Source organism: Dasypus novemcinctus, chromosome 14, assembly GCF_030445035.2.
Source record: "Dasypus novemcinctus isolate mDasNov1 chromosome 14, mDasNov1.1.hap2, whole genome shotgun sequence".
In the NCBI taxonomy this organism is placed as follows: Eukaryota; Metazoa; Chordata; class Mammalia; order Cingulata; family Dasypodidae; genus Dasypus; species Dasypus novemcinctus.
This window is the reverse complement of record NC_080686.1, coordinates 67,586,730-67,613,699: the sequence shown is the minus strand read 5'-3', so window position 1 is coordinate 67,613,699 and position 26,970 is coordinate 67,586,730. Positions and strand designations below refer to the sequence as shown.

Genomic DNA, 26,970 nt, shown 5'->3' with positions numbered 1-26,970 from the left:
GTTATTTTGAGGATTAAAAGCACAGAATACTGTAGGCACTCAATATATTTTAGCACTTATTATTATTGCATTTAAGGCATGTAGATAATCTAATGCAGCACCCATTTTACAGGTGGGAATATGAGGCATAGAGGTTAGGTTCCTTGCTCAAGGTCAGTCACCTGGGTCAAACCAGCTCTGTTTAACCTTAAGGCCTATGCCTTTAACCACTACAGTATACTATATTGCCAAGTACACTGAGGAAGCTCAAATCCTCTCTGGATTTGAGCAGAGTTCAAGCAAATAAGTTATATATACCTGAAGTTGACAACATTTCCTTATACAGAGTCAATTGGGTCATCATTAGAGTTGCTAAATTCACTTTTCATGGGCTCATGGGGACATGGAAAGAGATTCCATCCTAAGAGTATTTCCAGTTCATATCCTCAAGGAATCTTGAGAAGAACTTAAAAAAATACAAAGTTATGTGCATTTTGAAAGTTAGTAGTTCAACAACAAAAAGATCAGAGCATTTCTTTATAAATACTAGTATCTGTAGTTAATTACCGCTTCAGTCCTTTTTTCTTGATGGGGACAATTGTTTCATGCATCTATAAGAGACAGACATTATTGGTGCTATATAAGTTTCAAGCAAGCTCTATGGGCTAGGTTTTTGTTTTTTCTTTTTGTTGTTGGGTTTGGTTTTTTTTGTTGTTGTTGTTGTTATCTTGTTTGATTTTTATTTCTCTATTTTTTTTTTCAGTTTTACAATTAAGAAGTTGCATTTTAGAGCCAGGATTGTGTCTGTGACTATTTGGTAAAATGCTGTGCATACTGTCTAGAGCACAGGACATAATAAATAATAATCCAATAAATGTGCTAGGGAACTGGTATAGAAGCTGCCTAGATTGATGGATCTCATTTGCTATGCTATATTATTCAACTCCAATTGAAATCACAATTTGCTTGTAAAAATATTTCATTTATATAATTGCAATCTTTTTAAAAAATGTCTTTCCCTCCTAGTTACTTATATGTACTTACCAAGTTTGTTTTTCTTTTTTAAACATAATTTCCTTATTGGGAGTGGGGAGGGCTTTAAAAGATTTATCACTACCTGACAGCATGTCAAGGAAAAAAGCCACTATCATCCATTTTTTTCTCCTATAAAAGATGATGCTCAGAGCAGTAGACTTGAATTCCTAGTCTAACCTCATAGCTTCAATAAGATTCTCAAATGCTACTAAATAGTGTGAATGAACGAATTTTTATTGAGGACAAGAGTAAAAATTTAACCATTATATGTGTGGAAAGAGAAGGAGGAAAGAGAAGTTGAAGATAAAAAAGCAAAAGGATTTTTTAAGGGCATGTCTCCATAAAGTAGAAGAACACAGCCCTTTTCAAAGTATTTTAAGAGAAAAAGCAGGCCATGTACTTCTCTACTCCCAACTGCATATACTTAGCAAGTCTGGAAACCACTTGGAAAAAGGATTAAGAAACAACTCAAACAGTTGCCTCATTTAATTTTTAACCTTTAAAAAAATGGTTGATACAGTCCTTTGAAAACATGAAGAAAGTACATAACCACAATTTTTCATGCCATTTCAAAAGACTAACAGGCTCCTTGAAGCCCATCTATGTATCCAGGGACCCAGATTAAGAACAAGTCTCAAAGGGATCTTTTATACTTTATAGGGTGCAGGTCAGAATCCTGGCCAAGCAAATTCAGCAATTCAACAATAGTGGCACTGTTACTAATTCTAATCACTTTCTATCTATAATTTTTAAGATTTCAAAATGTTTCTCATACATCAATCATTTGATAGAGAGGTAGGATATCTAAGTAGCCAATTAGATTAGGTAGATTTGGGACAAAAAAAGGGTAACTAACATTTACTACCTATTCTGTGTCATTTTACCCACATCTATAAGAATTATTTCTATTATTAGAATATCTATTATTGATTATATCTCTAATAGTTAATTACCTATTATCTGTTAGAATTAATTCTATTAGAATTAGATAATTTTGTATAAATAAAAATGTTTCCTCGTAAAACAATTATCTTTGGGAGGTGAAGTACTCAGAGACTAATGGAAGTACTCATAAACTAATACCTTAGAATGAATATTTATTAGATCCTTTCTAGGGAGAAACAAAATATTTAGGTTTTGAAGGAGTTAAGATAGACACCTAGACCAACAGTTCTCAAAGTGTTATCTGAGGACACTGGTAGGTGCCTCAGACCCTTTTAGGGGGTGTATGAGGTTCTCCCTTTGCCAGTTAACTGTGAGTCTGGATTTTCTTCACCTAGTTCAAACAAAACAACATACTGCAAAGACTGGATGGAGAAACAGATACAAGAATCCAGCTGTCTTCTAGTGAGCCAGACAGGAACAACGTTTGCAAAGATAGAAAACAATACCACTCTTCACACAAATTTTTTCATAATTGTTTATATTAACATGTAAATTTTAATTTAAAATAAATGCAGGGAAGCGGACTTGGCCCAGCGGTTAGGGCGTCCGTCTACCACATGGGAGGTCTGCGGTTCAAACCCCGGGCCTCCTTGACCTGTGTGGAACTGGCCCATGCGCAGTGCTGATGCGCGCAAGCAGTGCCGTGCCACGCAGGGGTGTCCCTCGCGTAGGGAGCCCCATGCGCAAGGAGTGTGCCTCGGAAGGAGAGCTGCCCAGCGCGAAAGAAATTGAAGCCTGCCTAAGAATGGCACCGCCCACACGGAGAGCTGACACAATAAGATGACGCAACAAAAAAACACACAGAATCCCGTGCTGCTGACAACAACAGAAGCAGACAAAGAAGAAGATGCAGCATATAGACATAGAGAACAGACAACTGGGGGGGGGGGGAGGGAAGAGAAATAAATAAATAAATCTTTAAAAAAAATAAAATAAAATAAATGCATATTTTTAAAGTTCTAAATGGTAACTATAAAATACAATTCACATAAACAAAAGCTCTTTGGCATCCTCACCAAATTTTAACAGGACTCTGAGAGCAAAAATTTTGAGATCGTGATTAGTCTGAGAAGGCAGGCCAGGGTGGATGAGTAAGTAGAGGGGTGGGAGGGGCTAGGGTGCATGGATAGTCAAGGTGATGATGAGGGTATGGGGTGTCTTGTCTTGGGGATAGGCCTCCTTGAAAGGTGTTAAAGTGGAGGGGAGGGGAAGCGGATTTGGCTCAACTGGTAGAGTTTCCACCTACGATATGGGACATCCAGAGTTCAAACCCAGGGCCTCCTGACCCATGTGGTGAACTGGCCCACGCACAGTGCTGACAGGTGCAAGGAGTGCTATGCCACACAGGGGTGTCCCCCTTGTAAGGGAGCCCCTCACACAAGGAGTGCACCCTGCAAGGAGAGCTGCCCCATGTGAAAAAAGTACAGCCTGCCCAGGAGTGGCACTGCACACACAGAAAGCTGATGCAGCAAGATAACGCAACAAAAGGAGATACAGATTCCCAGTGCCACTGACAAGAATGCAGGCAGACACAGAAGAACACACAGTGAATGAACACGAAGAGCAGACAGTGTGTGTGTGTGGGGGGGGGGAGAAATAAATAAAAATAAATTAAAAAAAAAAAGTGGAGGGGAGGATACAGTCACAGTCTACTTCTCTATTTTGCTTGTGGCCTGACCTAAGCACAGCTGTTCATGGCAGAGCAATTTATAGAAGAAAGTGGAGTCCAGAATCCTAAAACTGAAAGACAAAACTGCAGGTTGCTCCTTTTCCTCCACTGAGTGGAAAACATTTTGGAGTTCTGTTAATAGTTTGCCAGATAATACAAGGCTTGTTAACTACTTGATTTTTAAATATTTGTTAATACATTTTTTTCTTTACCTTTGGAATATCATTTCCTGGAAAAATACCTTAAAGGGGACAAATGAGTAGGGGATATAGGGAAAGCCTGAATGTATTCTCCCAAAAATGTCTCAGAAATTAAAATTTCCTGATCACCTACTATGCCTTTAGTATTGCACTGTAGAGTATATGCTGTGGTAAAGGGGAAACTGTCCTGAATGTGGAATGAGAAAAACTGTTTCAATCCAGGCTCTACCATTTACTTACGTGTATCATTTTGGGTAATTTAACTTCTCTGAGTCTCATTTTTCTTATCTATAAAACGTCGCTAATAATATTTATCTTACAAAGTTGTTAGGGATTAAAAGAGATAACCTATGTCAATAGGACAGCACAATGCATTGTAGGTCTTTGATGGGTGGGTAAGAAAAGTGTCTGTAAAGGCCAACGATAAATCTACCAGGGGAGATAAGACGCGTAGTCAAATACTTTAGAAAAACAAAACGGAAGGTCTAACGCGCCTGTGCCGCTACAGATGTATTTAGAAAGTGCTATGGGGATCTAAGGGAAGGAGGGGTCACACTTCTTGGTCGCGTGGGATGTGATTTAGGGAAATTAAGGAGTGCTGCGTGAATCCCCCTCCCACTTCTCGCCCCACAAAGTCGGCTGCGATCGAGATTCCCGGCCCAGCTTCCACACACTGCGTGATGTCAAACGGCCACCCACGGCTTCCACGCCAGACTGGGAGCGGTCCGAACTCTAATCTTGCTAGACATTTCCTGGGCACTATGAGCGTGGGCACCCAGACGGGGCCCCCCAGCCTGCGATACAACCCGCACTAGTAGCCGGTGCCCGTCCCATCTCGAGCCCCGTGCCGATGTTAAACGGAGGCAAGTGGGAGGATGGAAGGAAGGGACTTCTACGTTCCAAGCCTCCCACCACACATTCTTCCCCTCCCAACTCGCCCCAAACCCACTCCCACAGCCGGGGCCCAGACCCGGGACTGCAGCGCAGCGCCGCAACCCGCCCCCGCGCCCGGCCCCGGGCTATCCAGCGCCCAACGTTCGCGCGCTCGCTCATCGACTGGCGCTGCCTTGCTTCTCAGGTTCCAACCGCGAGGAAACCCGACCGAGACTCCGAAAGTTGAGCTGAGCGCGGGGCGGGAACCAAGGAAGGCGGGCAAGGGGATTGCCGATCGCACGGATGAGCGCGGGTCTCGGCTAGCGCTCCGTCTGGCGGGTGGCTGCGCCGGCTAGCCTGTGCGGCGAGAGGCCGGAGTCCCGCGTCCACTGGCCCCCTCGTTTCGCGTCAGCGCGCGCACCATCTGCCAGTGACCCTGGGAGGGTCGCCCCGGGTGGGGCTCTCGCGCCGCCCCGCGTGGGAGCGGGCGAGCGGCAGAGGGAGGGCTGGAGAGCCGGAGGGAGCACGCTCAGGCGGCGACGGCCCCTTCCCCCCCCTCCCGCCGCCGCGGAGAGCGCAGGGATCTGCCGGGGGCTCGGCGGCGGCGGCGGCGGCGTCTGGCTCCAGCTCCTCCTCCTCCTCCTCCTCTATCTCCTCCTCCTCGCTCCTTCCTTCTGCCGTGGTTATGGCCCGTCGCTGGAACACAAAAGAGTCCCCGCGGTGGAGGTCTGTGTTGATCTTGCTTTTCCTCGCCGAGGTGTACGGTAAGTGTACGCGTCCCGCTGACCGAACAAAGCTGGGGTGACCCCGGGCTCCGGGCCTCCAGGACGAGGGTTCCCCGGGGAATCTGGGGGTTGACCCCCACCGCTGGCGGGACAAAGACCCGGCGAGAGGTGGATGCGGCGGACTGGGGTGCCCTTTCGTGAAGATGCTTTCGTCCGCTCGCCCACTTCCAGATCCTCAGGGTGTTAGAGAAGAGCTTGGGGTTCCGGGCGGGGGGAGCCGCGGTGGAGCGAGGGGGAGGCGGGCGGAATTCCCCATCCGGGCTCGGGGGTCCGGGTCCCAGCGGCCGAGCCCGGTTCGTAGCCCCTCTCACAATCCACACACATGAAAATGTGTGCTTGTGTGAGGAGAGGGGGCGGCCGCCCCCGCCGCTGCCAGGACTGCCCTGCCACCCCCACTCCTTCTTCCGGGCTCAGGAAGTTCTTTCCCCAGTGAAATTATCTCTCTCCTTTCCTACTCCTTGAAGAAGGGCTCCGCTGCATTCTTCCCACCCCACATCCTCGAGGGCAGAGGTTCTGTTAATCCCGGGCATGCAGAGTCCTGTTCGTTCCCCAGAAGCAGCAGGCGGTAAAAGGCCAGAAAATAGTTTCCAGCCCCACCTCTGTCTCTCTTGGGACCTAGATGTCTCACCTGACTCCTAGTTCAGTGGATGTCTGTCCTGACTCCTAATTAAATTGTCGTTTCACCCATCATTGTCTTCTAATGTCAATGTTGTTTTTTTCCAGTCTGTAGAATGGGTTAGATATATTCTTTTGAGGTTAAGAAGATGAAGACTATATGCAGGACTGTTTTATATTACGCTAGGATCAGAACGAGAGCCAAATCGAATTAATTGGAAAGAACATCGCTTGAGAGTCTGGGGGTCTGCCTCTGACTTCATTACTGTTTATCAGTTAAGCACATCAATGGATGTTTCAAAGAACAGAGTTTTGCTTTACTTTTTGGAGTGTTGTTTTGATTTCTCCAGGGTAAAGTAATTAGAAGTTATCATTCTTTGGTAAAATTGACTTATAAAATCTGTCATTTTCCAAAAGACACTAATTTGACTAATATAATGGTGATGGTCGCGGTAAGTCCAGTGCACGTGTAATTCGTATGAGCACTTATATATGAAACTGAAGAATTTAATGAACTTAAATTGGTTATTTACTGACAGTCAAGCAACTGTCTTTTCATGTATTGCTCCCTTCTTGATGAATTTAGTTTTTTTGGTTTTTTGTTTGTTTTGTTTGTTTTTATATGGGTCCACATTTGATGTGGAAATTGCCAATGATATGTTTTTCTGTCACCAGAAAAACCAATGCATGACTTTTGATTGTTTGTTGCATGGAGTGGCAGTGATTCCTACTTGACTGATGACTTGTGGGCTTGGGTCTACCCTGAAGATCAATAAACTATTATATTGTTTCTTCTAGCCTGAAGGTTGTGTAGTTATCTAGGGTTGGGGTAGGGAGAGAGAAGAAAGTGGGAGGCATCTTTAACCTAGGATGATTAAGTGTCCAGTTTTGTCCTCTTCTATAATCAGGATTGAATTCCTCTGATGTATGATCAAAATGGATAAATAAATGGGTTCCTTTAGCTCTTCTTTCGTTAAAATCTGTCATTGTGTTTGAACTGAAAGTCTTTTGCCTGTAGGGATAAAAGACTGTGAACCCCGTAATTAGTGTCTGTGCTATTTTTTTTGTACTTGTACACAAAATTACTTTCTGGTGGGTGCTTATCAAAGGTTATCTTTTTGGAATTTGTGTTCAGAGAGCAATTGTTAGTAGGCAGAGAGAAACTCCTTATTCCAACAGTATAGCACCAAATTATAAAACTAGCAAGTGATTATTCCAAGGGCTGATTTCTCAAGCCATAGCAAGTTTTCAAAGTAAAAGAAAAAAGGAGGTGGTGAGCCAGGCAGAACATTAAACTACACGAGCAGAGATTAAAAGAACCTTTCTCCTGCAACTTGGGGAAATTATCTTTATAGTTATACTTTTTGTCCTTTCTCTTAAATTTCTCCAACCATATTTGGGTTCATGTTAGAGAAAAAAAAATCTATAATGCATAGTATGTGAGGACTGTGTGTGTTCATAACAAATAGTGGAATTTGTGGAATTTGAATATGCAGTAGTTGTGAGAAAAAGCCATCAAGGCTCTTAGAACAGATTTTAGCTGTAAGTTATGAAACTCTTATAAGGTCAAAAAGTATTTTTTTAAATTGGCTTCAAGAAGGGAGCTCTGTTAAACCAACTGAATATTCAGAGTAACTTAAACCTAGTGAAGAAAATCAGGTTGATGGGCCAGTATTTAGGCAATTCCAGTACTGTTTCCACACAGCAACTCTTTCTTAGCTATTAACTGCAATATCAAATGGTTCCAAGTTATGCCTTGAATCTTTGAAACATTTCTTTATTAAAATCTGTGATTACTTTGGTGTTTATTTGCTTCACAGTACCATTTTAGGTGGACAAGTTATTTTTTGAATTACAGAGTCTTATTTGAAACTTAGTTGTGAATTATAATAGTTCACATTTTCTGGAAGAAGTTGCTCAAGGACCAGTAATTATTTTTCAGAAACTCCTGTGTCTTAACTATACTGAATGTGCCTAAGACTTAGGAAGAGAAGGTAAAGGATGATTTCTACCTTCTTTGGAAGTTTGAAGGGATAAAAACATCCATAAGGGCTAAAGTGAGATTTGCTAGACTTTGTCTTAAGCCTACTGTAAGCGAGAAGGTCCTCTTTCATCTCCTGTAGAAGAATATTTGGCTTCTCCAAATGTATAGAGGTTTCCAAAACCTTCATCTCCTGGTCAGTAGAAGCTGTTAGTCTTTCTCACCTCTCAAAATCATAATCTGATAGTTTTAACAGTTCCATTGTTTTATGACCCATTTCTTTTCTGATTCTCCCAGATCAGTGTTTTCTAATTTATTTACTTATTACTCAAATTCACCTTGAAAATACATTTTACAGGGAGCAGGTTTAGCTCGGTGATTGAGCACCTACTTCCCATGGACAAGGTCCTGGGGTCAATCCCCGGTACCTCCAAAAAATAAAAAATAAAATAAAGAGAAAAATACATTTTACATAATTCTACGTTTACGTACAGAACAAAACAAAACACATGAAATAATACCCTTACTTCCTGTGATGCACTCTGATATTTTCCATTATATTTATATAGCCTCCCTCCTTACTCCCCATCTTTCCTTTCTTTGACTCATTAAATTAATTTTGGACCCACTATTGGGTTGCAGTCCTTAGTTTGAAAAACACTGCCCTGGAGGAAATCTTTAAATGCAATTTAGAATGTTTGTCGTGTTTTTATATCATTTTACCATAGCCTTTAAGAGTTACATACAGATGGTTAGTTTTTGGTTACTTGCTGCCAGAGCATTTGGTAGCAGTAAGAACTCTTTCTGGCATATCCTGAAATATGATAAAACTCACACTGGTTTTCAGCCTATTACAGTTAAAGGTCTTTGTTCTGCACAGCATTGTTCTAGATGTTATGGTCATATAAAAGATTGTTTTTACTATTGCATTTTATATCTAATGGATGAATCTTTCCCATGGCTTTTGTGGAATACTCAATAGCATTTTGTAAGTTTCCAGTTTAAGGATAGACAAGAAGTTCCAATTTTAGAAAGATTGAAGAAATAGCTGAAACATGAGACAAACCAACACTAAACCAGATTCCAATTACTTCTAAAAAAGTCAAGCATGATTACATAAAATATATGAATAACATAAACACTTTCTTGAGTTTAGACTCTAAATTATATCAATATCTTAAGGAGACTATGAAGGTAGGCAGCACCTTAGGGGATTATCAGGTAGAAAGTGTTCAAAGGACACTTTAGAGGGCTAGCTAGCTTTATACCAGGAAGATTATGGATGAGATTTGAATGATGTAGTTATGGTTAATGACTTAGAAGTTTCCTAAGAAAGTAAGATCTTCTTTGAAGAAAACATAAAAGTGATGTTAGGCAGAAAAGTGAGCAGTGGATAAGAAAATGTTTGGACTGAAAAAACTGGCTTATGTCGTTAGAAAATTAAAAGCTTTAAAAAATTAAGGGGGCAGCAAAACCATTTTATGTCTCTGATCTGAGGTGGTGTTATGGTTTTTAAATATTTTATCAGTGATATTGCAATTTAAAGAATGAAGGTTAGATGAAAAGGAGGTATACGTACTAAATGTAGGTGAGGTTTATATAGATTTAAGCAAATGAAGAGTGTTGTGATTTCAGAATTGTAGGATGAGTCTTAATCCTGTTCTTGCTGCCAGTCTTTATAGGTAAATGAAGGTATCACTCACTCACACACACACACAAACACACACACACACCTATGTAAACTACCACTTAGATCAAGAAAAAATACTACCAGGAGCCAAACACCATCCTGGTACCCCTTCTCAATAATTACTCCCTCTCCATTGGTAACTACCATCCTGACATCAACTCCTAACACAGATTGTAATCATACAGTACCTGCAATTAGGAATTGAAGTTGGATTATCTCCCATTTCCAAGGTTGCTTTCCCTCCTGTTTCACCCCCTTTCCTTCCCTCCACCCCCATTCCTCATCACCTTTTTTTGGGTGATGTGCACTAGTTATTTCCATTTTCAAAAATACAGGATTAGGTCCTGCAAGTACAAGTTGTCCATCTATCTGTTCAGATGCATGCCATCTGAGTCACTTTTTAAAGTAGATACAACCTTCAATATGTTGATTTTTTTTTTTTTAGTTTCAATTCTGAAGCTAGGGAATTCTCACATGCGAAGCTATAGAAAGAAGGGAAGGAAACTAATATTTATTGAATTAACATCAGGGACAGCACCTTATCTTTACTCATTGCCAGTTAATCTTCATTAGGTCTCATTTAGCAACCCTATAAGGCAGGTGGTCTTAACAAGGGGTCTCTGAGCTTGAACTGAAATTTTAAAAAAACATTTTTCTTGGGGGGACGTGTTGGTGCGGGTGTGATATGTTTTTTAAATAATATACAATATAGTGAGGACTTGGTAAGGAGTCTGTGGTTTTCACCTGACTGGCAGAGGGGTCCGTCGAACAAAAAATGTTAAGAACCCCTGCAATACAGTATTTATACCACTTTTTATAGAAGAGAACATTGAAGTTCAGAGAAGTTGAACTTAAAAACAGCTAGGGAGGAGTAGAGCCAGGATTGCAGCTTAATCCTGGCTGTCTCTCCACTTATTCACGCATTTAATAAACACTGAATAAATATTTATCAAGCACTTGCTTATGTCTGGCACTATGTTAGGCCCAACAATGTTGGACACAGTTTCTGCCCTTGTGCAGCTTATAGTCTAGTGAATAAGTTGCCATGCTAAAAAGTAAACAAGCAAGGGGCAGGGATAGTGAATGACAGACACAGAGCACTTAGAGGAAGGTGTTTCTGATATGGGGCATTTACAAGACCAAAAGTATAGATGACTATGTTAGGATTGGAGTAAGAGTCTTGTCCATGGGAATATGGGAAAGAACTGATGTGTTGCAGGTAAGTGACCAAGATCATTGTGGCTGAAACTTGGGTAAAAGAGTTTGGATTTTGGGAAACGGACTTTGGCCCAGTGGTTAGGGCGTCCGTTTACCACATGGGAGGTCCGCGGTTCAAACCCCGGGCCTCCTTGACCCGTGTAGAGCTGGCCCATGCACAGTGCTGATGCGCGCAAGGAGTGCCCTGCCACGCGGGGGACACCGCGTATGCGTGCACCCCGTAAGGAGAGCCGCCCAGCACGAAAAAAAGTGCAGCCTGCCCAGGAATGGCGCCGCCCACACTTCCCGTGCTGCTGAGGACAACAGAAGCAGACAAAGAAACAAGACGCAGCAAAAAGACACAGAAAACAGACAACCGGGGGAGGGGAGGGGAATTAAATAAATAAAAATAAATCTTTAAAAAAAAAAAAAGAGTTTGGATTTTAAGTGTAACTATTGAAGTGGTTTAAGTGAAATAGTATGATTTTATGTTTTGAAAAAGTCACTTTTGCTGCTCTCAGAAGTGTGAAGTCAGCAGACATAGAGGTGGGATGCCCAGTTAGAAGGTCTTGACCATGGTACAGAAGTTTAGACTTGTGGTAGTCGAGAAAGAAAGAAGAGTTATAGATTTCTCTTTTGATAGGAAAACGGGGTTCTTCCCTTTTTGTCACCGGAAGGAAGGAGAAAATTATTGATGCAAGTGTACTTAGGTCTGTAGGTTTTAGGGTGGGAAGGTGGAGATTATATTTTATCGTTTCTGTTTTTTCCAAGTAATAGGTGAGAGTGAAGAGGAGGTATTAAGAGGTCAAGGATGATTTCTCTTCCTGCAATTCAGCAGAACAGTTTGGATCCTTATGAAATTAAATTTCTGTTATTTAATGTGGAAAAAAGGCTAAGAACACTCCATGCAAGCAGTGTTATTTTGGTGAATAGTTGTACAACAAAGTACAAGAGGGGATGAGGACTTAAGTTATAAGGAAAGATGTAAGAATTGTATGGAGAATTAAGCTCTAAAGGTAGTCATTTTTGTCAGTGAAATAGGTACAAAACATAACTTTTTATAGTGTCTTAAGGGTTTTTCAGGCAAGAAACAAAAGAAGGGACAGAAGCTAGATTTCAAGTAACTTTTTGCCCAAATGCTTTATTTTAAGTGATCAATAAAGATTGTTTTATTTCTTTGGAAGAATCAACATATTGGTAAATTTGTGTATTTCAAAACAATTTGGAAAAATAAAGTCAACTTTTTTCTTTCTTTCTGGATTGTATAATTTATTTCTGGGAGATATAACTTTAGTAGGTCCTGAAACATCAAAGTAAATGGAGCTGATAGACACATTTTCTTGTTTTCTTCTTATATATTTTATAACGCACTGCCATGCTAATATCAGTTTGGTGAAGTGGAATTATTTTACTCCCATGTTCTTTCCAAGGAGTGAGAATAACTTGATATCTACCTTTAATTCATTTACATTTCAGTTTTCAGAGAAATGGGAAAAGCCGCTATATAATATTAGAATATAGAATATTCTATAGCTATTCTTACAGAATATTTGGGTTAAATGTAACACAGTAGGATATTTATTTTGAATTTAGCTTTTGACATATAATGAGGAAAATAAGCCTTTTATTGTCTGAACTCAATTTCATGAATGATCATAGGGTCTTTTAGACTTTTTAAGTTTATAAGTTAGAGAAAATGTATTTGTATCTGATATATTCTGAAATAGAGTCCAGTTTATTGAATTGTTATTGCCTGATCTAGTATATTAAACCTAGTTTCACTGCCTAATATTAAGATTTCTCTGTGTAGAGGCTTATCATATTTTGTCTACATTACTGGAATAGCCACCAGCTAGTTTTGGTTCTAGTCTTGTCCTGATCCAATCTGTTATTCACAGAGCAGCAGCCAGTGAGACTTTTCTCAAGTGCAGATCTGATTATATAGTTTTCTTGCTCAAAATCAAATAGTTTTATCCTCTTTTTAAAATATAAACATAATTCACTAGGCATTCATGATCTGGCCAGCTTTTACTATTCTAGCCTCATCTCTGTTGTCACCACCTCCCCAACCTCCTTTCTCTATCACCTTGTTCCTGCCATTCCATACTTATTCCTCTTGTCTCCTGGCCTTTGCATGTACTTTTCCCTCTGCCTGGCTTTATCATCTTTCTTCCTCCCTCACTTTTTTTTTTTCACTAGGCTAACTGTTTATTCTTCTGCTTCCCTTTAGCTGTTACCTTCTTTGGGGAATCTTTCGTCTTTCCTCAAAATGAGGTCCTTTTCTCATAAGCATTTCAGTTCTTATATACAGTGTTGGTAATGTCTAATTTTACTTCTGGAACAGCACTGTCTAATAGATGTTAAATATATACATTTTTTGTTAGAGTTGGTAGTTGTATGTCCAAGAAACTTAAATCTTTGGGCTGTCCATGTGCCAGTTGGGCCCTGAATCTCAACAGACTTGCAACACCTTTTCTCCAGTTCATTGGACTCACCCAGGACAACTAACAAGGAGATAATGACTGATAATGACCATCTTAAAGAACAGAGACAGTCTGCAAGTGCAAGCAAAATAGTCCCATCCATTTGCCCCATGGGATCTAAGCCCCTCTCAATTAGAGGAGTGGTCATCACCATCACAGAATCCTCAGGATTGGGGAATGGATGATGGACTAGAGTAGATGTACAGTTGTTCTATGTAGGCTTGTTGTGATCTTAGCAATCAAAGAACTTTTATCATGGATATGGAGGCAGTGGTGACTGGAGGTTCTGAGGGAGGGAGAGGGAAAAATAGGTGTAATTTGGGGGCATTTTCAGGATTTGGGAATTAATCCTGAATGGCATTGCAATGACAGATACAGGCCATTGAATATCTTGTAATAACTTGGAAAAATGTGCAGGAGAGAGTGTAAACTACAATGTAAACCATAACCCACACTTAGCAGCAGTGCTCCAAGATGTGTTCATCAATTACAGCAGATATACCACACTAATGAAGGGTGTTGTTGATGTGTGAAAATGTGGAGGACTAGGGAGTGGGGCATATGGGAATGCCTTATATTTTTTGTTAATATTTATGTAATCTAAGATTCTTAAAAAAAAATTATATTAAAAATAATGATAAATAAAAAATTGCCAAAAAATATATACATATTTATAATATAAATAGATGTGAGCCCCAAATATAAGCCATACATGTAGTTTTAAAGTATCTAGTAGCCACATTTAAAAGGAAAAAACAGATGAAATTAATTTTAATAATATATTAACTCAATATATCTAAACTATTTCAGCATATAATCAATAGAAAATAAGGATTGAGATATTCTGCATTTTTTTTCATACTAAGTCTTCAAAATCTTGTGTAAATTTCATACTTACAGTGTATCTCAATTCGGACTACCCACATTTCAAATGCTCAATAACTACTTTGGAAAACACATTGTCAGTTTTTTTTAGGCAGTACCAGGGATTGAACCCAGGACCTTATGTGTGAGAAGCAGGTGCTCAACCGCTGAGGTACATCTGCTCCCCATTGAGAGTTGTTTCCTTTCATTTGTTTTGTTTATTTTTGGTTGTAGGAGGTAGTAGGGATCAAACCCCTGACCTCGTACATGGAAGCAGGCACTCAACCACTTGAGCTACATCCACTCCTCATGGTCTATTAAAGCTGAATTTATATATATACCCTATGGCCCAGCAATTCCAATCCTAGGTAAATTCAGCAGAAATGGATACGTAGTATGTGCCAAAAGACATGTGAAGAATATTTGTAGCATCTTTATTTGTTATAGTCCCAGACTAGAAACAACCCATATGTCCATCAGCTATAGAATAGATGAGTAAATTATGGTTTATTAGCATAACGAAATATTATACAGCAGCAGTTCTCAAACTTTTGGGTCTCAGAACCCCTCAATTATTGCGGAATACAAAGAGTTTTTTATGGAGATAAGTATATTTTAAAACATTACTATAAATTAAAATTGAGAAGTTGTTAAAATATTTATTCACTTAAAGGACAATGAGAAACACATTACACATTACCATGAATTATGCATGTTCAATAAAAATAAGTAAAATGACAACTATTGTGCAAAACAAGAAAACTTTAGTGAGAAGAGTGGCATTGCCTTAGATTTTTGCAAGTTACTATAATATTTGGCTTTATAGAAGACAACTGATTATGCATGTCTATTTCTGCATTCAGTCTGTTGTGAAGTGTTTTTGTTGAAGTATAGGAAGAAAATTAGACTCCACATGGATATATAATTGTAAAGACAAAAGTATTTTAATAGCCTTTTCAGCTAGATGTGGATATTCTTCTTTGATATTATACTAGAACTCAACAAGTGTTAATTTCTTAAGTTTAGTTGCAGTGTGGAATCTGGAGCCATACGATGAACTTTATTTTTTTTGAGGTACTGGGCCGTGATTGAACCTGGGACCACCTATGTGGGACACCAGTACACAACCATGAGCCACATCAGCTCCTCTGATTTGGTTTTTTCTTTGTTTGCTTGTTGTTTTTTGTTTTTAGGAGGCACCAGCCATCAAACCCGGGACCTAACATGTGGGAAGCAGGTACTCAACTGCTTGAGCCATATCCACTCCCGTCAATGAACTTTGACTCTGATAAAATGGTCTTAGAGATTCCTAGAAGTCCCCACTTTGAGTAGAACGAACTACTTAGTAGAATAAACTGTTGTTACATGTAGCATGGATGACTTTCACATGTTGAGAAAAAGAAGTCAGACACAAAATTATAGGTATTATATGATTATAATCTGTGTTAGGAGTTAGAAGTCAGAATTGTAGTAACAAATGGGGAGGGAATAATGATTGAGAAGGAGTACCGGGATGGTTTTTGGCTCCTGGTAGTATTCTTTTTCTTGATCTAAGTGGTGGTTTACACAGCTGTGTGTGTGTGTGTGAGAGAGAGAGAGAGAGAGAGAGATAACTCATGGAACTGTAAACTTGTAGTTTAAGTATTTTTTTTTAAATCTTTCAATTAAAATTTAATAGTTTTTTAAAATGGAACAATATTGAAAAATAATACCTGTAGCAGGATTCTGATAATTTAGACTCTACAGTATTTGGGTTTTGGTTTTTGTTCTTGTTATTTTTCTTTGTGTTCTATAATTAAAAACAGTTTAAAAACTGTACTTTGGAGAATTTCAAATATATTCAAAAGTAGGCAGACTAGTGTAATTAACCTGATATACCTAATAATTAAACTTCAATTATTATTATATGGCCAGCCTTGTTTAATCTATATCTCCACCTGTTCCCTACGCCTAAATGATTTTGAAGCAAACCACAGATTGTATTAATATTTTAGTATGTATCTCTCAAGTGTGAAAACTTAAAAAACTTAAACCTATATCCCTCTGACTTTAAAAAGTTAACAATTCCTTAATTATCATAAAATGTCCAGCCAATATTCATATTGCTGTGATCATCTTATAAAAATTATTTTTTTAAAGTTTGTTTGAGTCAGGATCCAAATAAGGTCCATACTTTGCCATCTATTGTCTTTTTTAATTTAGTTGTTCCACACCCTTTCTTTCCTTCCCCTCCCCTCCCTGCCCTTTTTTTTTTTTTTTTTCATTTTAAATACAGTATTATTTGCTATATGTTTCTGGTATCAATCAAGTTGGAGATATTTCTTAAATTCCTATTTTAATAAATTTTTGAGAATAAGTTTTTAATTTTATCAGATAAGGTTTTTTTTCATTTCCAGGATGATCATAAGGTATTTATCCATGAAGGCCAGAATTACATGAGTGTATTTATATGATTCCAAATATTGAAGCACTTTTGCATTCATGGAATACAAATTAGACATGCTATATTAACTTTTAACTTGCTGTGATAAATTTACTAATATTTTTTAGACTTTGTGGCATCAATCTGTAATCAGTCCTTGTTTTCTGCCTTTCTCACTCTACCCTTTCTCTTTTCTGTAACCTAGCCTCCCTCACCTCCTGCCTAACTTTAATATCTATTACCCCAGTCTTTTACATGTACTTAAGAAACATGTAGATCTTAGTGTCCACTTGTGATTATTTTGCCTTTTTAAAATTAAGAAAGGAAAGCAAGTGTTAAGGAACTAAACATATCCTAATACATAAGAATAGCAAATGTAAGAATTTTTTACTGTAAAGTGCTGACTAGAGAAATATATTCATTCCTATTTTGTTAAACTTTGTTTCACTAAGCAAGATAATATATATAGGCCTATAAGAAGTAGATCCCTTCTTATGAATGAGTTTTAGTACTAACTTAGCCAGTAAGAATGATACCTTGAAGATGGTCAACCACCACACCAGGGAACCGAGAGAGTCTACAACTGCAAGCAGGAGAATCACATACATCAGCCATGTGGGATCTAAGCCCCCTCTCGCTTTAGAGGTGGAGTGGACATCACCATCCCAGGGTCCACAGGATGGAGGAATAAAATATGGATTAGAGTGGACTTACTTATTCTACTTATTCTTACTTATTCTACTATAGAACTATTGTGACTCTAGCAATGGAAGAAATTGTATCATTGATGTAGAGACAGTGGCCACAGGAGTTGCTGAGGGCAGGGAGAGGGAAGAAGAGGTATGATGTGGGGGCATTTTTAGGACTTTGAGTTGTTCTGAAGGATATTGCAGGGATAGATGTGAGACATTATATATTCTACTATAACCCACTGAATGGACTGGGGGAAAGTATAAACTTAATGTAAACTATAATCCATGCGGTGTAGCAGTGCTCCATATGTATTCACCAAATGCAGTGAATGTGCCACAATGATGAAAGAGGTTGTTGATGTGGGAGAAGTGGGGTGGGGTGGGGAGGGGTGTGGGCTATATGGGAACCTCTTTTTTTTTTTTTTTAAGATTTTTTTATTTTTTTATTTCTCTCCCTCCCCGCCCTCCCCACCAGTTGTCTGCTTTCTGTGTCCATTCGCTGTGTGTTCTTCTGTGACAGCTTCTATCCTTATCAGTGGTACTGGGAATCTATGTTTCTTTTTGTTGCGTCATCTTGCTTTATCAGCTCTCCGTATGTGTGGTGCCATTCTTGGGCAGGCTGCACTTTCTTTTGTACTGGGCGGCTCTCCTTACGGGGCGCACTGCTTGCACGTGGGGCTCCCCTACACGGGGGACACCCCTGTGTGGCGCGGCACTCCTTGCACGTGTCAGCACTGCACATGGGCCAGCTCCACACGGGTCAAGGAGGCCCGGGGTTTGAACCGCAGACCTCCCATGTGGTAGATGGGCGCCCTATCCATTGGGCCAAGTCCACTTCCTTCATATTTTTTAATGTAATATTTTTTGTGATTTATGTATCTTTTTTTAAAAAGACAATAAATTTTTAAAAATTAAGTAAAAAAAAAAAAGAATGATACCTTGGTAAAGATAGAATGGTCCCATGGGAAGTGGAATTCAACCTGAAAACAAGAACTGGTGGGTAAAATGGAAATGCTAAATTAGGATTGAGCACAAGTCAAAGGGTGGGTACTACTATGGAGTCAAACAATCCAGTTTGTTGGGGGTGGCACTTTTAAGACCAAACTTATTGGTTCAAAAGATGGCAGCCTTTTAAGTAACCAAAGTGTGGCCCTAGAACTATCTAAACCATAACATGACTGTGTTACTACGATGATTACTTACAGATAAGAATATTAGCCCTGATTCAAAGGGTAGGGGGTTAAGAAGGAACTTACTTTTGGTTTAGGTTCTGAAGTCATTGAGTAAAGCTAGAATGATATACCGTTGTTTTTGTTTTCCTTCCGAGAAGTTCATGATTTACCCACATCCCCTCAATCTGCATGATATCCCCTATCAAGGTAGACAATAGAGGCAAGAAGGAGGTCATAGTTGGCTCCTTGCCATGAGAGCTGTACCACACTCAGGTGAGTTCTTAGAAGGTGGATTCAGTGCATGGAGGCAGGGCCACTGGCTGGCTTAGCAACTTGTCCACTGTGCTAATGCTAGCGTCATTCTTTTCGATGTCCTCATAAGGAGTCCAGGACAGGTCATGTTGTAGCTTGTAGGCACCAAGGAAGTCATGTGGACAGCTTGTTCCCTGTTCCTTTGGAAAAATAGTGGAAAAATACTGCTGACCACTCTTCCATTTGTAAAGGTAGTAGATGTTGCCAGGTTTTTCACCATATTGCAAGCTATAATATGTGGTGCAAGTCAGCATCTCTGTGAGCATCTTCCAAAACCTGCCTGCTTGTTCTTTCAAATGTTGGATTTGGTCAGCTATGACTGTCAGCTTGTTGGTGGCATTTGCTTGGATGAATTAATCAGCCTGACATGAGTGAATCTCTTGATTTTCAATGACTCCCTCCTTCTGCGCCAGTGTTACAGCGGCTGCCATAACAGCACTTTAGCCTCCACATACCGTTCTTCTAAAAATCCCTTAAGTCAACTGCAAATACAGTATACATGTTTTGTATATACAGTGTTGAATAGCATATTTCCATTAAGTACAAAACATGCAGTTTTCGCTCAAGTATTGTTACAGAAGTTTCATTGAGCACCAGATTAAATGCTTGGTTGTGTTTAGGTCTCATATGAGAAATATGAAAGATTATTGTAAAATTACATAAATTAAATAGAGTTCAGCTTCACATCTTTTCTGCACAGCATTGCAATGAGGGCCTGAGTGTGTGATTTCATTGACCTATGTGGGTGGGCTACAGAGAATTAGAATTAGGATTCATGATTTATACCTGCCTTTTATTCTTTTTATTTATTTTATTTATTCTTATATTCCTTTATATAAGTAGGGAGCTAACTAAAATAAAATTTTAAATAATACAAATTCTATTTCTTAAAAGTTTACTAGAACTTGACCCTAAACTATACATGGGTACAGTACCTTTGGTGGAATAATTCTTTAATTATCTTTTTAGTTGCTTCTGTGATTATTGTCTAAAGAGGTTCTCTACCTCTTTGAATCAATTTTTTTTAACATTAATTAAAATTTTCCTAGAATTGTTGCTTCATCTGTATTTCCAAATTTGCTTTAAAGTTGCAAGTACTAATTTTTACAGTATTTTCCACAGCTGTGATTATATTGCCATTGTCACCCCTAATACTTGCCTGTGTCTTGTCTTTTCTTGATCAGACTCATCACAGATTTCTCTATATCAGATGTTCTTAGAGAACCAGCTCTTGGTTTTATGGTCTACTGGTTTCCTTGTTTTCTATCTTAATTTCTTCTAATTTAATTCTTTTTCGGCTTATTATATTATTTTTAAAGCCTTTAAGGCAATTGTTCAGTTTGTTATATTTTTTTTATTTTATTTTTTGGTTAGTGTACAGTTCTATGAATGTCAGCACATACATGGATTCATGTAACTACCAGCAAAGTCAGGATATAGAACAAATTTATCACCCATGAAAACTCTCATCCTATATCTTTATGGTCACACCCTTCCCCCACCTATAATCCCTGGTAAGTGTTCATCTCTTTACTACTGTAGTTTGTATTTTTGAGAATGCCATATAAATGGAATTGTACAGTATGAAAGCTTTAGATTTTTTAGGTCTTATTTTTGGAGAACCGTAAAGACCACTTTTTCTCCCACATACCTTGATCACCCAAATTGTTCAGGTTATTAAAGTAAAAATATTTTGATGTAGTCACAGTACAATATAGTATTTAAATAGCATTGTAGATATATAGAGAATGTCCATATTTTTACAGATGCCTATTGAAGTATGTAGAGATAAAATGATATGTGGAGTTTAACATACTTCACCAAAAAGAAAAAAAGTAGCAAAGGCAGGAGTCATACTCAAGACTGATGTCAAGCAAGGTTCTGATACTTTCCACTCTACCATAATGTCATCATATAGCTCTATATTAGATTTTAGTATTGGCATCTTTTGACAACACCTGTCAACCCATCTTTTAAAAATTCCTGCATGCTTTGGCTTCCTTGATACCATAACCATGCCCTGGGTTTTCGCCTACAACACTCTATCTAGACATGATTAACAGAAGGGTGTCTATCAAGAATGGATCTAGAATAAGAGTTGGAAGCAAGGCAGTGCTCGGCACCAGGCACACAGGAGCTGACAGGAAGCTGGGGGCTCTCAGGCCTGCTGGAAGGCACTGCCATGTTGTCTGGGCCGCAGTAATGGCCTGACCTTGGAGGAAGGACAGCACTGCCACCACTTCGCTGCAAACACCTGCCTTACGTGCATGACATCACCGGCAAGGTAACAAGTCAGAAGTATCCGAAGCTGAAAGAAGTGGATGATGTGCCAGGGGGAGCATCTGCCTGGGAGAACGTTGACGCTGCTGCAGAGCATTGTCCCAAATGTGAACATCGTTGTGCCTCTTTCATGCCACTTCAGGCCCGCTCTGCAGATGAGCTGATGACCACCTCCTACAAGTGGACACGGCTGGAGGGACTAGGTCTGGGCGTGGCTTTTGGACCAGCCCTGTCAGTCTCTGCTTACTCTGCCCCAGAATGGATTCCCAGCTGAAGAGTGAACTATGTCCTGAGGGCTGGCTGTGGAGATAAGTGGCCTTGTACCCTTACTGGCGTGCTGGAAAGCTAACCCTGTTGGGGTGAAGAGCCAGGGTGTCTGGAAATGCAGCCCTTCGGCCAGTCAGAGTGGATAAATTCCATATTTAGGGTCCTGTACATTTACTGCTACATGTACTAAGGACCTGACATTCCCTTGCCATCAGCCAACACTTAAATGCCAATACTATTTGCACAACTAATGTAGTAAAGCTTATTCATTTAGTATTTTAAAAAAAAAAATGGATTTACTTCTTCTGGTCTTAGTGGCAGAAGACCTTGTATTTTATATACCAGGATATCCTGGTTTGGATACTAGTTCTTAATTACTGTGTTACCTTGAGCAAGTTACTTAGTTTTTCTAAACTTTATTTTCTTTATTTGCAAACTGTAAATAATACCTATCTCAACTATTTGTTCTGGATATTAAGTAAACTGAAATCTGTGAAAGTATATAGTATAACAAGAGATACATACTAGGTAGTTAAATATTTTTTCTCTTTTTCACTGGAGGAAATATACATTTATACCAGGGATAGATATGTTTACTTTTTTTTTTTTAAGGAGGTACCAGGGATTGAACTCAGGACCTCATACATGGGGAGCTCAACCACTGAGCTACATCCACTCCTCTTGACTTTTTATAAAGTTATGTAGAACAAGGCAATTCTCAAATTCACTGGTGATATTTCAATAAGAAAATGCCAAGTTGTCAGAATAAACTGCCAGGTACCATTTTAAGGTTCTGTGAAAGCATAGGTAACTTATCAGATAAGCTTCCCTAGAAGTAAGTGAAAAGCTATTTGTTAGAAGAAGAAAAAAGAGAATCAGACTTTTATTAGATTGGCTCTAAGCTATTAAGAACTAAGGAGTCACTGAAGATCAAGAATAGTTTTTTAGAAAGTCATGCTTTTTGCTTGATGTCATCTCATCATCTTGCTTTCCTCCCAATGAGTTGCTAACACTAATACAGAGTAGAGTCCCTTACAGTCCAAAGAATGAAGCTGTTCTAGAGCTTTAAACACTCATTTACCAAATGTTTTACACTTTGAGGAAACCCTCTCTAAAGCCCATAATGTAAGTGAACAATTGAATCTGAAACTTCTCTCTCCCTTGGCTTTCTCACTTCATTCACTAATGAAAGAATATGTGAATACCTGTCCTCCTCTTTGTATTTCTCTATCCTCTACCTTCTAACAAACTGTAACATGAAGCCGAGTTATATGTGGTTAAATTCAAAATCTGGTAATTTTGATTCATTAAATCAACAGACATTTATTGAGATTTTACTCTGTGTCAGAAACTGGGGGTAGTTGCTGGGGAAAAGAAAGGCAGGGAGAAAAAAGTGAAAAAGAAAAAAAGAGAAGAAAGAGAATAGGGAAAAGGCCCTCTTTGCCCTTAAGGCTCTAAAAATTTAGTGTGGAAGACAGGCAATTAAATGAATAATCCACAACTGGATAATAAGGACTGTGGTAGTGATATGCTCATCATTCAATACTAATATGATATACTGTGAGTACATTAAGGATACCAAACCCAACTTGAAATGAATAGATATGCAGTTTCTGAACTTGGTTGAAAGAATTAAACAGGTAACTGGTAGCAGTGCAGTGGACTGTTCTAGGCCGAGAGGGTACCATGTGCAAGAACATAAGAATTTAGGAAATTTGGAAGCAGATTTGGCTCAACTGATAGAGTGTCTGCCTACCATATCGGAGGTCCAGGGTTCAAACCCAGGGCCTCTTGACTTGTTTGGCGAACTGGCCCATGTGCAGAGCTGATGTGCGCAAGGAGTGCCATGCCATGCAGGGTGTCCCCTGTGTAGAGGAGCCTAACATGCAAGGAGAGCCGCCCTGCGTGGGAAAAAAAAAAGCGCAGCCTGCCCAGGAGTGGCATGGCACACGGAGAGCTGATGCAGCAAGGTGACACAACAAAGAGACACAGATTTCCAGTGCCCCCGACAAAAATACAAACAGACACAGAACATAGAGCAAATGGACACAGAGAGCAGACAACGGTGTGTGTGTGTGGGGGGGGGGGGGGGAATAAATTTAAAAAAAAAAGAATTTAGGAAATTGTGTGTAATTCAGAAATGCTGAAAACAGAATATAAATGTATGAGGCAGAGGTAGGCAAGGAGTAGGAAAACCAAGGATGAAGAAGTAGGAACAGGCCAGATTATGGTGGGCCTTAGAGGTTTTTATGCTTAAGAATGGAATGACTTTAAAGTGCTATAAATTGATATCAGATCTTCCTTTTAAAATAATGTCTATTAGCAGTGCAAAGAGTGGGTCAGAGAGCTACAAGCCCAAAAAAGGAAGACCAGCTTTTAAGCTAATTCATTTATTTATATTCAGCAAAATTTTATCAAATGTCTGTGAGCCAACTTTTCTAGACTTCTATCCTTGTGGACCTGATGATATTCAATGCAGTAAGACAAGGAAAAAATATCAGTGACATGAAGTAAGGAAATAGAAGCATGTTCAGAAAGAAGAGGAAGGGATCAAGAGAACTTAATATATGAGTGCATGGAGTCACTTCCAGATTTCTACTTGGACATCTGGAAGATGGTGTCATTCACCAAAGTAAGGAAATTCAAGATTGAGGGTTGATAAAAGTAGTTCAGTTTTGGACATAATGCATTTGATATACCCAGGTAATATTAACCAAAAACTTCACAGTAGAAAGTTAAAAGATAACCTTTAGGGTGGAAATAATAATAGCAACTCTTTCATAAGGTAACTATGAGAATTAAAACTGTGAACTGAAGCATGAAAAGTGCTTAGAACAATATCTGACACACAGCACATTCTCATATTAGATCTTGTTATTATTTCAAGAATGTAATCTTTGAGCTAGACAAATCTGCCTAAATCCTAGCAATACCAATTACCAGTTGTGTGATCTTATCCAAGTCGCTTATCCTCTGTAGTGTATGAACAGTGCCAGCCACAGTGACTGGCACAAGGTAAGCACTCAGTGAATGCTAGGAGTCAAATATTTGCACCTCAGAAAAAAGGTTTGGATTAGAGGTAGAAATTTGAGCTCCATCAACATGGAAGACGAGCCTTTAAAGGTATATGCTGAGAAGAGTTTCTGCAAAGGGAGAGGATAATATGCTAAAGATCCCTGAGTGGTTGGCAAGGGAGATAATTTACTAAGTGTATTTTGTGAAGAAGTTGGTTGGCAGTTTGAAGAGAATACTGAAGGACTTAATAGAGTTTTCAAGGGAATTGGAGAACTGGTTGAGGCTTTATTAAAAGATTATAATCCAGCATTGAGTATCTAGATGAATTCAAAACATGAATTTATAGTGACTCTGTTCCTCATAGTTATATGGTTTTCTCCAACTGTCATTAGAAAACTGGGCTGAGAGTGGATGTTTTTGAGGATACAGTGTTTGGTATGTACGTTATTGGTGACCTTTGCTACATGAGTTTGAAATACACTAGGGGTATTGACTGAGGAGGACTCAGGCAAATGATCGGTAAGGAAGCTCCGTCAGTGAGTGCAGATTTCTTTTCAGCAAGTTTGGCTGAGAAAGGAAGCAGCAAAATTGGAAAGTGGAAAGAAGGAGGTGCACTGACAAGTTTTATTTAATGATTGGGAAAGACTTGGATATATTTTAAAGAGGAGACAAAAGAACCAGAAAAGAAGAAAGAGAGGCGTAACAAATGGCTCAAGAATCCAGCATCTTACATGATAGGGCCTTTCATGAACTTGAGAACAATCTTCTTTCTCAAAGATATACTTACCATTCATAATTTCATGTTCTCTCTTCATACATACTTCTAGAAGTAGAAGCAAGCCACTTATACTCTGATCTTTCATAAATAATAAAATTAGAAAAAAATCCAGTAATGTGGACATTAGATGCAAAAAAAAAAGCAAAAGGTTAATGTCAAGAAAAGCATAGATCTACAAATCTTATCAACCATGATTTTAACAATTTAGTAGTTTCTTTAAAATGTTAAAATTGTACTTAAGAATTTAGATGGTTACTGATTTTTAAATTCTCCTTTTGTTGTAATTTTCCTTTAAAAGACTGTTTTCCTGTGACCAGTTACATTAAAAAATATTTTATCTTTGTTGTTATTACAAAAGTCAATACTGCTTCCTTTGTTTGCTTTAGTCTGTGCATAAACATCATGGTATTATTAGTGATGTCAGCAAGTGTAGAAAAGTTACAGCCTGCATTAGTAAACTGTAGTCTTCTCATTATTGAATCTCCTGTATAAGAGCATTTTTTAAAGTAACCTCTTGCTATAGAAGAGAGTAAAGAGTATGGTTTTAGTATTTATATTAAATGATTGTTTTTGTACCATTTTTTCAACAAGGAAAAAGATATCACCTATAATCCTTTTTAATCATAATGTTAAAAGAAAATTTGAAACGTATAGCTGTAGAATTTTGTTGTTTTCATTGCATTCTAGTACATATATTCAATCCAAGTCAATTAAGTTACAAATGTAATATATACTCTCAACAAGTCAACATTATAGAAATGTATCAGGAACAAAAGCCCTCCACCCTATCCTCAGGAGGACAATTGTTAAAGGTTGAATATGTATCCTCTTTCTACATACCTAATTTGGCTGTTTTGTTTGCTTTATTTTTAAAAATTAGTACAAACTCAAATGCTGACAAAGGCCAGAAGGTAACACACATGGATGAGGGGGCCTGGTGCCAGTGTCAGAATGATAGTAGAAGGTAGTTAGGGGTGTTGGGCACCTGAAAAAATACATTTCTAAAAACATCAGCCAGTACATTTCTACTCAGTGGTAGCTGAAGCCAGATATTTAAAACTTTTCAGGAGAAGCCAAGAAATTCAGTGCCTTTAGCTGAAAGCGCTCAGACTTTAATGTTGGAATTAGGTAGACCTGAGTTTGAATTCATCCTTATAACTTAATAACTAAAGAATCTTGGGTGAATTACTTAAGTCAGTTTACTTACTCATAACATGGGATGATGGCATCTATTCTTGTAACTTTAGGAGGAAGATTAAATAATATATCAAGCATTAGCACAATGCATAACATATGCTTAGTGCTTATTAAATATTGACTGTGATCAGTGGATGTCTGGCATTATGGGGTATGAAGAGGGAATTGACTGCAAAGGGCCACAAAAGCACTTTTTTGGGTGGTAAAGATGTTCTGTATCTTGATTATAGTGTGGTTGCAGGACTGTAGACATTTGTTAGAACTCATGAAGCTGTACTATTAAAATTGATATATATATATTTGTATGGATATTATATCTCAACAAATTTAATTTTCAAAAAGGTGACAGCCTTTCCCTTCTCTTTGCTTTGGTTTCATAATCTATTAATAAAATAGTTGACATGAAAGGTTCCCACCATTTTTATTACCAGGCTCTTACTGTCCCTTCCTAACACCAGTTCTGCCTTGAGTTACTGGTCCCATATAGCTAAATATTTTGCCTATTGGGGGAAAAAAGAA

The 26,970-nt window shown here is 38.8% G+C and overlaps 1 protein-coding gene across 2 annotated transcripts in view; it reads left to right on the top strand.

Moving 5' to 3' along the window:
- The first annotated feature begins 721 nt into the window (after nucleotides 1-721).
- Nucleotides 722-26,970, top strand: part of LRP12 (LDL receptor related protein 12) — a 71,335-nt gene continuing 45,086 nt past the window's right edge. For both annotated transcript variants that reach the window (XM_004457558.5, XM_004457557.5), the window contains exon 1: nucleotides 722-5,465. In XM_004457558.5, coding sequence (XP_004457615.1) covers nucleotides 5,387-5,465 — 79 coding nt within the window. In that variant the 5' untranslated portion in view covers nucleotides 722-5,386. The remainder of the gene's footprint in view (nucleotides 5,466-26,970) is intronic.